This window comes from Cydia pomonella, chromosome 4, assembly GCF_033807575.1.
Source record: "Cydia pomonella isolate Wapato2018A chromosome 4, ilCydPomo1, whole genome shotgun sequence".
NCBI classification, from domain to species: Eukaryota; Metazoa; Arthropoda; class Insecta; order Lepidoptera; family Tortricidae; genus Cydia; species Cydia pomonella.
The window spans coordinates 6,436,195-6,450,279 of record NC_084706.1 but is presented as its reverse complement, the minus strand read 5'-3'; the positions used below and the strand labels follow the sequence as shown (position 1 = coordinate 6,450,279).

The following is a 14,085-nucleotide window of genomic DNA, read 5'->3' as shown; positions in this document are numbered from 1 at the left end:
CTAAACCCAAGTTTTGAGGGTTCAAAAAAAGTGCTTCGAGAAAAGCTAGTGCCATTGTGCACTTGGCTCGTCTTAGCGGGGGCATGGTAGTGCCCCCAGATTCATCAATTTAGGCATATTATAATGCACTTATGAATGCCAAAAACTACTACTGAGAGTTCTAAAGAGAGAGAGAGAGAGAGAGAGACCGAGAGTCAAGGGCGTCGCCAGCTGATGCCATGCCGCTGGCCAAGAGGCGGGATTCAGTTATAAATTTTATTCTGTAGAGGGGGCAGCTGGCCCCTCACCCCGTGACCCCCTTGGCGACGCCCTTGCCGAGAATAGAAAGTTCTAGGTAAATCTGGTACAATATCATTCTTCTTGTTTGAAATAGGGCAATCGCAGATGATCTGACCGTACCTACATCTAATTTTGCCTTCCTAACTAATTGTAAAGTATAAACCAAATGATCACACTACCTTGTATTGGTTATTTCAGCTGTCAACTCGTTATCCAAAGTTTGAAGATATCTTCGAAGCTTTTGATGATTCAGTAGTGTGCCCTCAAAGAGAAGAATTCAACAAAACCCTCGTCGGAAGTCTCGACTGCCTTACCCTTAACATTTACGTACCCATAGTTGACTCCTCCAGCAATCCGCTTCCAGTATTAATCTTCATTTTCGGCGGAGCACTACAATTTGGTTTGGGTGGGAGATTCATTTTTGGTCCCAAGTTTTTAGTCAAGCATGATATTATTCTAGTAACGCTTAACTATCGTTTGGGTCCTTATGGATTTATGTGTCTCAATAACCCAAAAGTCCCTGGTAATCAGGGAATAAAAGATCAACGATTAGCTTTAAGATGGATCAAAGACAATATAGAAGACTTTGGAGGTGACGCTAAGAAAATAACTTTATCTGGTCAAAGCGCCGGTTCCATGTCAGTAGATCTGCACATCCACTCGCTTGAGGAGAATTTGTTTCAACAAGCTATTTTAGAAAGCGGAACAGTTTTGACACCATTTTTGTTTAGAAATCCCGGAGAAGAAGGACTATTGATATTGTCAAGATACTTAGGTTTGGATACAAATGATGTAAATAAAGCCTTATCATTTCTTGCCACGGTTGGTACCAATGATGTTATTGTTGCTTCAGAGAAAAATAATTTAACATTTAAGGTGTGTGTAGAAAGAAGTTTTGAGAACGTCGAACCGATTGTAACTGATTACCCTGTAAATTTACTAGCCCCGAGAGTTAAAAATATCTCTATTTTAACCGGATTTAACGAGGAAGAAGAACTCCGGAGTTATGGCAATGTTGATGCCAGCTATTTAAAGAATAATGATTTGTTTAAGAAATACATTAAGGGATTTTTTGATTTCGACAACTGCACATACGACGCAATGAGAACAGTTTTGAGACACTTTTACTTTGGAGACTGTAAAGTAGATGTAGAGACAAGACAGCAGATTATAAACTTAGCTTCAGATTTACAAGGTAATTATCCTGTCCTAAGAAGCTTAAGAAAATACTTTACTAGTGGTGCAAATGTAATATTTTCTTATGTCTTTGCTTACGTTGGAGACAGAAATTATGCGAAATACAAACTAAATATTACCATCGGGGGGGCCACTCACGCAGATGAGATTGGCTACTTGTTTGACGTGGCATTCCTGCAACCGTTCATGTCTGAGGAAGATCGTCGCGTAATCGATGTAATGACTACTCTGTGGACAAATTATGTAAAGTATGGGTATGTTGATTTGATTATTATGCTCATTAATTAACCTATTTCCTTATAAACTGAAATAAATGTCATATACTAAGAAAAAGTCACCAAGGCCCCCAGTGCCCCAGGCTGGAATCGAACCAGCGCGCGTCCTCTGCTATCGGGGCAGGTGCCTAAGCCACGGGCCACGGTGGTCACGTCGGCATAGGTCGAATTTTTCCGAGTATATGACATTTATTTCAGTTTATAATTTATATGGTAGGGTTTTTACTTGAAATATAAACAAATTAAAATATTTTCTAAAAATAATTTAAGTTATTCCAATACTTCTAATAGTATTTTCTCATACTTAGGTTCTATAAAGAACGCCCTACGGCGGATATGTGGAAAGGAATTAAATGTTGTAACAAACACTGTAAATATTTCTCTATATTTTTTTATCTGTAAACGCTAACTATACACCGGTTTGTACAGAACAAAGTGTCATTAGGTATAAACGTCATATTTTGTCTATGTAATTGCAAATGCCATGCAGAGTTAGCTTGGTCCGACTCTAAGTAAAGCCTGAACTGACTGAATAATATATGATCACGCGCCATATTGCGGAATTTCATTGAAACTAAATTTTTCATGCCAATCGTTCGCGCTCCGTAGCGTAGCGTAGTCATCTCTTTCTATCACTCTTCCATACCGGTGCGACAGTGACAGCAGTTGCTTTTTACTACTTTTTAGTTCGTTACGGAGCGTTAACTATTGGCATGTTGGCTACGCGGGCTCTTATGTTTTTATAAGGAAGCCTAGTTTAAAAACTAGGCTAAAGCTGGCTTACATTGCGACTGTATCAATAATGTATCGCGACTGTAGCGGTGCTGTATCGCGGCTGTATCTATGCTGTATCGCGACCTTAGCGATGCTGTATCGCGACTGTATCGATGCTATGTAATTAACTTTCAGAAATCCAACTCCCGAAACAACAGACCTTCTGCCTGTGAAATGGCACCCTGTCACCGCAGAGCGCTGGAACTATCTGCTTATAGACTCCGATCTCGCTATGGCCCGCAGACCCTATTATCAGAGAATGACTTTTTTGGACGTGTTCTTTAAGACAAATGAGAAATATCAAATTGGTTATCATGACAAAAATGATAATAATGTGTGTTTGATCAATAAACTGTAACAAAAATAATTTTTGTTAGTAGTTAGTAAATAGGTTTTGTTATGTTCTTCCTATTTTCTTTTTCTTGCTGAGTGTACCTCTTGTCTTGTATATCTGTTACCTCTTCACGATTATACCGCAGAACCGATTTAGATACAGTTTGGTATGCGGATAGTTTGAGGCCCGGGGAGGGACATAGGGTAGTAATCATCGTCATCATTCCACGCAGACGAAGAAGCAGTATTAATTATAATTACTCCTCGCGACTATTCTAATGTTATTAATAACAAATTAATTTTTAATTTGTGTTATTTCAAGTAGAATTATATAAAATACAAACCGAAATAAATGTCATATTTAAAGAAAAAATCCCGCCTACCTGCCGCGATAGCAGAGGGACGCGGGTTCGAATCCAGCCCTGGGCACTTTTACTTCGTACCTATATGACATTTATTTCAGTTTCTAATGATCCCAAAATTCATGCGTCGGCCTTTTGTCATTATGAAGTAAATAGTAATGCTTTATTATATAGAAAGTAATATACCTAATAATGTCATAATTATTTATGAGATAGCGATAATGAAAAAATTGTTATTGTAACATAATGTAGTAGTAAGTACCAGATGTTATTATTCAATAGAAAACATGCAGCGCATAGTTCAACACATTTTAGTCGTGATGGTTTTGTCAGCAAATACAAATCTGAATGAAAGCGTTAGACAAGAGGCCCATCAAACAAGATATTTGGACGAAGATTTCATAAAACTTATTGAACCCTTTTTAAAAATTCAGAAATTATTAGGTTTAAGTCGAGTAGATATCAAAGATGGATCAGTCACTCCACCCACAAAATTTCACAAATGCTATACAATAGTGTGGTTAATAATGATGACAATTTCTATTTTGCAACTAATCATCTCGTACAGGGTTCGGTTGATTGACAATCGCAAAATGTGCTACGTGTATACCACGTGTTTTTTGTCAATTGAAGTAGTATTTGCCGGATTCTTAATTTACGCACGATTCTGCGATAATGAGGGTAATATAAATTTGTACCTTCAGATGCAGAAAATAGATCGTATTATGGGGACGAATAGACCTATCAATGTCATGCTTCAGAAACGAAATCGAGTAACTGCTTACTCTTTGGCTTTATTTTTTGCGTTGGTGTTTCTAGCCTCGTATATTTTAGCCGGAGATGAATTTGGAATTTTGGAACTTGTGGGAGCAACGTATACCCTAGAAATTGTAGCATTGGAGTTGTGTTACTCTACAAGTCATATACGTTTTTTCTGCACTAGAGTGTGTCAGTTAAATTCTCAAATCAACATACATACCAGAGAGTCAAAATATGATATTGCAATGTTGACTAAAGCATTCGAGTCGCCCAATCGACTTATACCATTGTCAACAGATTGGCAAGATTGTGACAACACAGACATTTATCTGAAAGAGATATTCACGGGTTTTATGTTATTTAAGAAGCGATACAATTTCCAGGTAAATTTTTGAACAATCGTGATAAAATTAACTTAAATAGCTTTCAAAAGTTTGTTTTAAGTTTAGTTAAAAAATTTGAGCCTGTTGAAACGTCCTAAGTAATTCTTACTTGTTCATATTTTTAAGTTGCAAGTACCTACATGTATTATACTTATTTCATAATTAGGACTTTTTCAGATGTTGTTATTTTGTGCATTTTTCGTTTTTTGGATTCTATTAACTTTTGAACACGGAATTCTCTCGTTGCAATCAGAAGAAACTGACAAGGTAAGCAGACTATTCCTTTTTAATTTCATTTCGATCCAAATAGACACTTACCCTTAATTATTTGTGTTTTTTAGAAAATGTTCCTACTGGACTTTATTAATCTCCTAGCAGTGGCCTTGATTTACATGCTACTACTATTATGGCTGAGTTCCGGAACCGAGGCTTTTATGCGTGAAGTTCGCAAAACAAAACATCTCTCCATATTCATAATGTGTCGCTACGCCGAAGGTAAACATTATTTTAACTTACGTACATAGGTACTTTACGTAACCTTTATCGAACAAGCGAGCGAAGCGAAGTGAAGTTCTTACATTAAACTTGAAACACATGGCTGGCTAGGGGCTCGTCCCGGAATTTTTAGATGTTATTAAGATGAACTATTAGACTGCAGGGGTGGCCAACAGGTCGATCGCGATCGGCCGGTCGATCGCGACTGTTAGTCCAGTCGATCGTGGCAAGGCAAAAAATATAAATACGTAGACCAGCTTCATTTAAGGTTTCAAGAAGTATGTAATTGGTAGATCGCACAAGGTTTCGTTAGTACGACTAAACAGGAGATCTTGGGTCTAATCAAGTTGGCCACCCCTGTATTAGAGGATAGTTTGATGGATAACTTAAGAAAATTTGTTCAAATTTAAATAAAATTAGGTAAACGCGTAGATGAGAGAGGAGTATGAAAAATGAGGCCCACGGAAAGAGGTACGTACAAGAATAGAGATAGCAAGAAGTACATTCATGAAAATGAACAAGCTATTCACCAACAAAGATAAAACTGAAACTGAAACTCAGATGGAGAATGGTTAAATGTTACGTGTTATCTGTATTTATGTATGGTGTCGAAGGCTGGACCATAAACCAAACCATTGAGGCAAAAATAAATGTGGCTCTACCGAAGAATGCTAAAAATATCATGGAGAGATCGAATAACCAATGTAGAAGATTTGCAAAGAATTAAGAAAAAATTGGAACTTTTGGAAACAGGAAAGAAAAGAAAGATATCATACTTTGGACATATATATATATCGTAACAATAAATATGTAATTCTAAGGAAAATAATAGAAGGCAAAATAGAGGGCAAAAGAAGTAGAGAAAGAAAGAAGAAGCTAGCCTGGATGGATAACATTAAAAGCTGGGCTCATATTAATGACGCTGCCAACCAGAGCAGAATGGCAATGGATAGAAATAAGTTCCGAGAGATGGCCGCCGACGTCAGATGATGACATGGCACAACAAGAAGAAGAAGTAGTTGAGGGCATTATATTTTAGTCATTACATTATGAGCAGGCTCTAGGCAGCTAGGCCAAAAAGCTATTTGCGAGGGATCTTGTTATTCTGGTCATCTTATTTGCACGAAAGTATGGTCGAGTTAGGTATTAAACGAAAGTGCTCGGTTTACACATTCACAATATTGGTTTTTAATTTACGATTTTAAAATAATTAGCAAGGTAAAAACAAAATAAATAAACATAATGTAGGTATTTGACATTTAGCCCCCTCCAGACTATGCGCGTGAATCGCGGCGCGACTGCGCGGAGCGAACATACCGCGACGTTGACGTAGACTCCACACTCGCACAACTTCACGGCGATTTCGCAGTTTAGTTTGCGACAAGGCACTGATTCAAACTGGGAGCTGTCAAATTAATTTTTGGTTGATCAAGTTCGCACCCAATAACCAAGTAGGCGCCATAGAAGGTTATGACAGTTTACAGATTAACCGACTGGCTCTGGGGCCATACTGGATGAGGGTTGCTGTAGACAGAGCCCAATGGAGACAGTTGGAGAAGGCCTATGCCTTACGGCACACTAACCTGAGGGAAATATTTTTTTTTTATACTACGTCGGTGGCAAACAAGCATACGGCCCGCCTGATGGTAAGCAGTCTCCGTAGCCTATGTACGCCTGCAACTACAGAGGAGTTACATGCGCGTTGCCGACCCTAAACCCGCCCCCCCTCGTTGAGCTCTGGCAACCTTACTTACCGGCAGGAACACAACACTATGAGTAGGGTCTAGTGTTATTTGGCTGATGTTTTCTGTAAGGTGGAGGTATATACTTCCCCAGTTGGGCTCTGCTCTAGATCTGGAATGACATCCACTGGCTGTGCCCTACCACACAAAGCGAGATGACATTCACAATGCCCATACCTCTCTTTTGGACGTAGTTTAAGGACGTACCCGGGTCCAATATTTAAAAAAAAACTCATTTGAAATGTACAACATAGTTCGGAATAAATGGCTTTAATGTATTGTTGAAACAAATTAGTTTTTTTACAACCGTAAAACAAGTATTTCCTAACACAATCTGCGATTCAGGTAAAAAATTAGCGGCATAGTTACATACAGTAGGTACTTAAAACGGGTTTACTAAAGGAATGGGACATCATATCACATGATAATCTCTAGAAATCAATAAAACCGATGTAATGGGTACCAATTAATATGTGTTAGAAGGTCTGAGGATGCCAGTTATTTAAAACAATAAAAATAATTTTTAATATAAAATAAATACGATAATGATTTCAAGTGATTTTTTTCTAACGGGAATTTTTGTGTTATCTAAGCAGCAAGAAATAAAAATATGTTTTTAGGTAGTTATACTATTAGCTTTCATTTGATACTATTTCGTCAGGATTCCGTGAAAATTTGAAAAGTTATTGAGGGGAGAACCAAATATGTGAAGTATTTTAGAAGTTCCATTACTTGCTATTTCAAAGCTAAACACGAGAATTTGTATAGAATGCTTCTGAGATTTTCGGGCAGCTATCTACACAGGAAACTATTTTTGCCTGTACATAGTTTAATTTAAAAGAATATCAAAAAATAAACTCTGTACAAGCTTAATTTTATCACTCTTAGTATAATTTGCATAAACAGATGTTACATTTTAGACAAAATTCCTAACAAAACTGACAAATTACGTTTTTTTTTGCTCTCCTCAAATTTTTGTGAAAACCGAGATACTTATTTTCTGCTTAGGGCAGCCGAGTTACTTTGTGCAACAAGAGAGCAAAGTTCGATAATTCATTTGAGTACCGTGCAAGCGTAATAATATTATACCAACACAAGCCTTATTGAGCTTACTGTGGGACTTAGCCAATTTGAGTAATAATGTCCTATATTGTCTAATTTTTAAGTGACATTGTTTTTATTTTACAGTAGATTACATAAAATATAAAAACAATTTGTGTGTTTATCAAACATTTAATATTTTTTATTACTTAATAAACTGATACGATACGAATTCTTATTCATATGTGTTTTTGTACGATGCGTTCTGACTTTTTCGGGTGTCTAATATAAACCGTAACTAAACGGTTAAGTGGCGTTTGAACGTTTTTCTGTCTCTTTCTTTTTGCTAACGACGTGAAAGGGATAGAGGGCCATCATTATGGCGTGCGAGACCTAACGCCTAAATACAAGTTAGAAATATTTGGATTTTAGTTGCTCTGTCCCTTTCACGTCGATAGCAAAAAGAAAGAGACAGAAAAACGTTCAATTTGAATTTAAAAGTCACTTGACTGTCATTTTATCTCACGCAGCAAGTAAAATCGCATTTTACTCACTGTTTTAAATCACCAAAATACCCTTGTTCCAGCTGCTGAGGTATTTAATATTTATTTGTTGTGCAAGAGGGCCCTTACCAGCTGGTTTGGTGAAAATTTATTTCTAACGATCACAATAATTATAGATTCTTATAAATTGACATTAATCAATCATAAATGTTGTAATCATATGTTGTGAAAGACATAAACCTAATCTAATTTAATCTACTTAATCTATTCCTGTGAATAGAAGCGAACACTGAGAATTGATATTTTCCAAATGGCGTAAAAATCCGTAATATCCTACATGTTTGATTGCGAAAGACTTAATATTACCTTGAAGTTTCGTGCAGCATTCAATATTAAACGACTAATTTAGTTCCTTGTCTCTTGAATAGAACCCTCTAAGCGGTAGACCTTAGAAGCGAAACAAGTGACTCATCAGATAGGATCTGGCTAAAACTATGCATACCTACCCAATGGCATCGAAAACTCTTCCTCGAGGCTAACATACGTTTTAACATATAGAAAAAAAATCTAAAGTTGGGGTAGTCGCTTAATTGTTCAACTATTGGTGCCACTACCCTACCTAGACAAAAGGTTAAGCATAGCATAAATTATGAAATAATTTATTTGCTCTCCAGGACATCCACCTTAATCTTTAAGTTACTTACCTAAATAGCTGGATCTGCTAAAAACAATTTTTACCAAACAAGAATAGGTCAGCACCAAGTCAAGGCAGCAAAAAACAACACAATGTTTGACATTTTTTACAATGGTGTCAATTGATGTCTATTGATCCTCTATTTCTCTCAAAAATCAAAAACCTCTCAGACACGAACAAAGTTGGGCGTACAAACAAATATTTTACTTGGGAGTAAGAAATACATTTTCCAGCAAAAGGAGCTACCCCTTTCTTGACGATTCCAAGAAATTCGTTCACCATCTATAATTTTTTGACCTAACCTAACTCGAAAATTCAATGTATTTCAGGCCCATTGAGGACGACAGCTAAGAACATGTTGAAGCTGATAGAAGTGACGCCTGCGAACTTCTCCGTGTACGGCATGTGGAGCATGGACGCGCATCTCATGATTGATATTTTTAACCTCATTACTAATTTCATTGTGACTATCTTACAATTTACATTTTTGTAAAGAACTGATTGAATGCTTTGTATTACACCGGTCAACATGATTTTTGGGTCTGACTACTACACGTTAAATTTTAGTTTATCATACGCTAAAAATAAGGTAAATAATAATTTTTTTGATCATAGTTTGCTTTTGTAGAAATTAGAGTTAGAGCAAGACGAAAGTAATGGTATTTGAAAAGGGAGAAAGTATGACAAACTGTGAAGTTTTGATTGGTCAAGAAAGAGTTGAACAAGTGAAAGAGTTTGTTTATCTGGGAACCTTGTTCACTAGGGACGGTAAACATGATGAAGACATTGAAAGGAGAGTAAATGCTGGAAATCGTGTGAATGGGGCACTCAACGCTTTTATGAGCAGCCATAAGGTGTCGCAAAAAGCACGGTTGGCTGTGCATAGAGGGGTGTTGGTGCCTACACTTATGTATGGTAGCGAAAGTTGGGTATGGCAGAAGAAACATCAGAGTAAAGTGAATGCAGTGGAAATGAGAGCGTTGAGAAGTGTATGTGGTGTAAAATTACAAGATAGAATTAGGAACAGTGTGATAAGGGAAAAGTGTGGACTGAACGAAGATGTAGTGACAAAAATTGAGAAAGGTATGTTGAGATGGTTTGGACACGTGGAAAGAATGAGTGAAAGAAGGTTAACAAAGAGAGTGTATAAGGGAGAAGTAGAAGAGGGAGCTGGAAGGGGTAGACCTCGGCGGACTTTCTCTGATCAAATCGGGGAAATCCTGAAGAAAGGCCAGGTCAAGAGCACCCTAAACCGACGAGCGTGTATGAGGAATGTCATGAAAGTGAAGGAAGCGAAAGAGGTATGTCAGGATCGTAGCAAGTGGAAATCCGTGGTCTCTGCCTACCCCTTCGGGAAATAGGCGTGATTATATGTATGTATGTATGTAAAATATTTAAAAATAAACTTACCGACGTAAATCACACAAAAGAAAACTTTGAAAAATTAAAGTTCAAGTGTTTTTTAATGTCTAGAATCAGAATTTAAGCATGAGCACAGAAACCAAAAAATATATATGTTTTTGTTGATACGTGTTATACTTTAAATATGTTATCCGTTATCAAAGTAATTACATTTATAAATTTATAATACTTAGTAAGTTTTATAAAACACAGCAAAAAACTAGCATATAAGTACAACAAAACGTGTTTTGTCCAGAAAGTATAAAGGTAGGTATAGTAAACGTCCAAGAGTTAGTAGCTAACTCTGCAGAGATAGTAAATTGTTAACCAAGGGATGAAAGGCACTCATTTTTGCCGAGGTCTCATTGCGTTCGAGCGCCAACAGTCCGTGGCTTAAATGACGCTTTTCACCCGAGTTATTTAAACACTCTACTTTTCATTTCAAATACGAGGAAAGTTAAATACGTGTCTTTTTTTAACACGACTAAGTGTAATTTATCACGTTGTGAAGGTCCTTTAATTACCTATTTTGGCAAAAATATCGTTATTTATGGAATAAGGTGTTAAATATTAGAATGGAAATTATAGGTATAATAAATCCATTTAAAACCAAATTTCAATTGCTTATCGTCAAATAATTTTAAAAAATCGTACTTGGGAAGTAAATTGCTTTACCTAGTGAGGAAACGTATCACTTTTAGAACAACAACAACACTCTTTCAGAGCATAAGAAATGAAAAATACTTTTTATCGATCTCTGCAAAGTTAACTTGGTCCATCTACCTATATAGAGTCTGTCCGGAAATATATTGGGCTCCATACATTCCACGACTCTTCTCTTTCCGGACAGACTCTACAGGTTGTAATTAGAGATGCAGCGGATAGTTGTTTGGCCGGAGACCGGATATTTAGCCTTACCATTGGCCGATTATTCGGTATCCAGCTGCCAAATATTCGATGTCCGACCGCCAAATGTTCGGCCGACAGAACCATACCTACCTTTTTTTCATAGTTTAAGTTCGCGCGGACTCTTTTCTAGGTTCTAAACGAGTTTTATTAGGTCCGTATGTTGTTACGGAGTAAATTCGTTTATAGTACCTACTTTACAGCGAGAGACTCTTTTCAGTTCAGAGGCTTGAATACGAAGATATGTAGGAGGAATCGTTTGTAATCGATCTTGTTTTACACCACAATTTGCCTATGGTTAATTTTCAATATTAAATTCAATAAACTGGCTTTTTTTAATAATTATTCAAACACACATCCACGACACAAATACAATTACATAATACGTTCTGCTTATTTTTAAATAATAAACGAGCATAATTATTGATTATACAGACAGTCACTTTTTTTAATTAATTTAATAACCTACCCCAAAATGAAGCAAAGTTGTATCCAACCGGTTAATACCTACGTCACTATCCGGTATCCAATTGGATGTTGAAATAAGGACCGGATAGACCGAATACCGGATAGTAACCGAATGTCCGGTGCATCTCAGTGCATGCGATTATTCCGTAAATATATCAGGCCGCGTAGCCAACGTGCCAATCGTCAACGTTCCGTATAAAAAAACTTTAAACTTATATTGAATGTTACCCAATGAGCAACATTGCATTTTATACTTTCTTTAAATAAAATTAGTAATATCTAAAATATTAAGTTTAAAAGCCCCCATACCGACTATATTAAACGACGTACGTACGAACGTCGTATTTAGTGTATGATATATTAAGTACGACGTTCACTAAGTGGTTTAATTAGTCTATAGTAAGATATATGAATATAATTCATTGTTTACATGATTATCGTACAATCGCCCTCGAGTAGGGAAATTCTTTTTAGCGAGAAAATTTACCAATCTAATGCCAGTGAAAACGAATCAATCAAAAGCCAACTCACCCGGTCTCTGCACGTCGAACAGCTGGTTGGTAACACTCTCCAATGGCGAGCTGATGCTGGGATGGCTCTGGCGAGGGTTTTGAGTACACAAATCGACAGTTGCCATCCAATCGATCTATCTTCAACTCGCTTTTATAAACGTCAAAAATATTAAAAAAAGCTACCCTACCTACTGTCGCTAATTAATGCGTTCCATTTTACGATAGAGGTATAGAGATTACATGTATCAAAAAATAACAAATAGAACTAAATTAGATATGGCGTCCGGAACCATCAATTATTCTTCAATAAGGTAAAAAACTATTTTTAGTGGTAAAACACAGTGTCCGAATAATCATTAATTGATAACGACTAAATTTCTGGGCCTTTAAAACTAAACTCAGCGCACGTCGAACTTTTATGAGACCGTTTTAACTTTTTTTTTTTCATATTAATAATTTTATTTTTTATACTACGTCGGTGGCAAACAAGCATACGGCCCGCCTGATGGTAAGCAGTCTCCGTAGCCTATGTACGCCTGCACCTCCAGAGCAAAAAAAAAAAGCTTTTGATGTGATGTTACTCATGGAGTACTCGTAACGTGCTTTAGACATTAATTAAACGTTTTTTGATATCTTAATATTAAGGTATCGATTTTACTATGACACCCATTGCCATATATCTAAGAACGGGCCTTGCGGACACTAAGAATAGTGCTAGTTCACTGTACACCTTAGTCAAAAGTCAAAATATATATGTGGCTTGGCCGTTTCGTTACTACAAGTAGTATTGTATAATAAAAAATAATGAATAGTGAATACATTTTTCACCTTACACCCATGTGGCGGTAGCGAAACGGCCAAGCCATATATTTTGACTAAGGTGTAGGCTTGTAGAGTTAGAAGCTTGGCCCTAGAAGAGACCTGCTAACTTTTTGACAGTGCGAGCCTTATGGTAACTTTTTACATAATAATTTATAAGAAAAAAAGCGGCCAAGTGCGAGTCGGACTCGCGCATGAAGGGTTCCGTACCATTTAAGACGTATTAAAAAAAAATCTACTTGCTAGATCTTGTTCAACATTTTACCACTTTGGACACACATTTTACCACTTTGGAACTGTCTCTCGCGCAAACTATTCAGTTTAGAAAAAAATGATGTTAGGAACCTAAATATCATTTTTGAAGACCTATCCATAGATACCCCACACGTATGGGTTTGATGAAAAAAAATTTTTTTTTTAATTTTTATGACGTATTAAAAAAAAACTACTTACTAGATCTCGTTCGAACCAATTTTCGGTGGAAGTTTGCATGGCAATGTATATCATATATTTTTTTTAGATTTTTCATTCTGTTATTTTAGAAGTTACAGGGGGGGGGACACACATTTTTTCACTTTGGAAGTGTCTCTCGCGCAAACTATTCAGTTTAGAAAAAAATGATATTAGAAACCTAAATATCATTTTTGAAGACCTATCCATAGATACCCCACACGTATGGGTTTGATGAAAAAATTTTTTTTTTTAAATTTTTATGACGTATTAAAAAAAAACTACTTACTAGATCTCGTTCGAACCAATTTTCGGTGGAAGTTTGCATGGCAATGTATATCATATATTTTTTTTAGATTTTTCATTCTGTTATTTTAGAAGTTACGGGGGGGGGGACACACTTTTTACCACTTTGGAAGTGTCTCTCGCGCAAACTTTTCAGTTTAGAAAAAAATGATATTAGAAACCTCAATATCATTTTTAAAGACCTATCCATAGATACCCCACACGTATGAGTTTGATGAAAAAAGATTTTTTGAGTTTCAGTTCTAAGTATGGGGAACCCCCAAAATTTATTGTTTTTTTTCTATTTTTGTGTGAACATCATAATGCGGTTCATAGAATACATCTACTTACCAAGTTTGAACAGTATAGCTTTTATAGTTTCGGAAAAAAGTGGCTGTGACAGAATC

General features: G+C 36.4%; 2 protein-coding genes across 3 annotated transcripts; both read left to right on the top strand.

The window, feature by feature from the left end:
* Positions 1 to 2,929, top strand: LOC133516937 (juvenile hormone esterase-like). Of its 2 annotated transcripts, XM_061850002.1 has the most exons (3): positions 1 to 1,474; positions 1,619 to 1,730; positions 2,661 to 2,929. In XM_061850002.1, the coding sequence occupies exons 1-3, from the start codon at positions 775 to 777 to the stop codon at positions 2,881 to 2,883; spliced, it is 1,035 nt and encodes a 344-aa protein (XP_061705986.1). In that variant the 5' UTR covers positions 1 to 774; the 3' UTR covers positions 2,884 to 2,929. The 2 variants fall into 2 exon arrangements, with proteins under 2 accessions (XP_061705986.1, XP_061705985.1); XM_061850001.1 differs by having other exon boundaries at positions 1 to 1,730.
* A 235-nt stretch (positions 2,930 to 3,164) lies between these two features.
* On the top strand, positions 3,165 to 4,691 carry LOC133516938 (uncharacterized). The gene has a single exon (XM_061850003.1). The coding sequence runs from the start codon at positions 3,508 to 3,510 to the stop codon at positions 4,372 to 4,374; it is 867 nt and encodes a 288-aa protein (XP_061705987.1). The 5' UTR covers positions 3,165 to 3,507; the 3' UTR covers positions 4,375 to 4,691.
* The last annotated feature ends 9,394 nt before the right edge of the window (positions 4,692 to 14,085 follow it).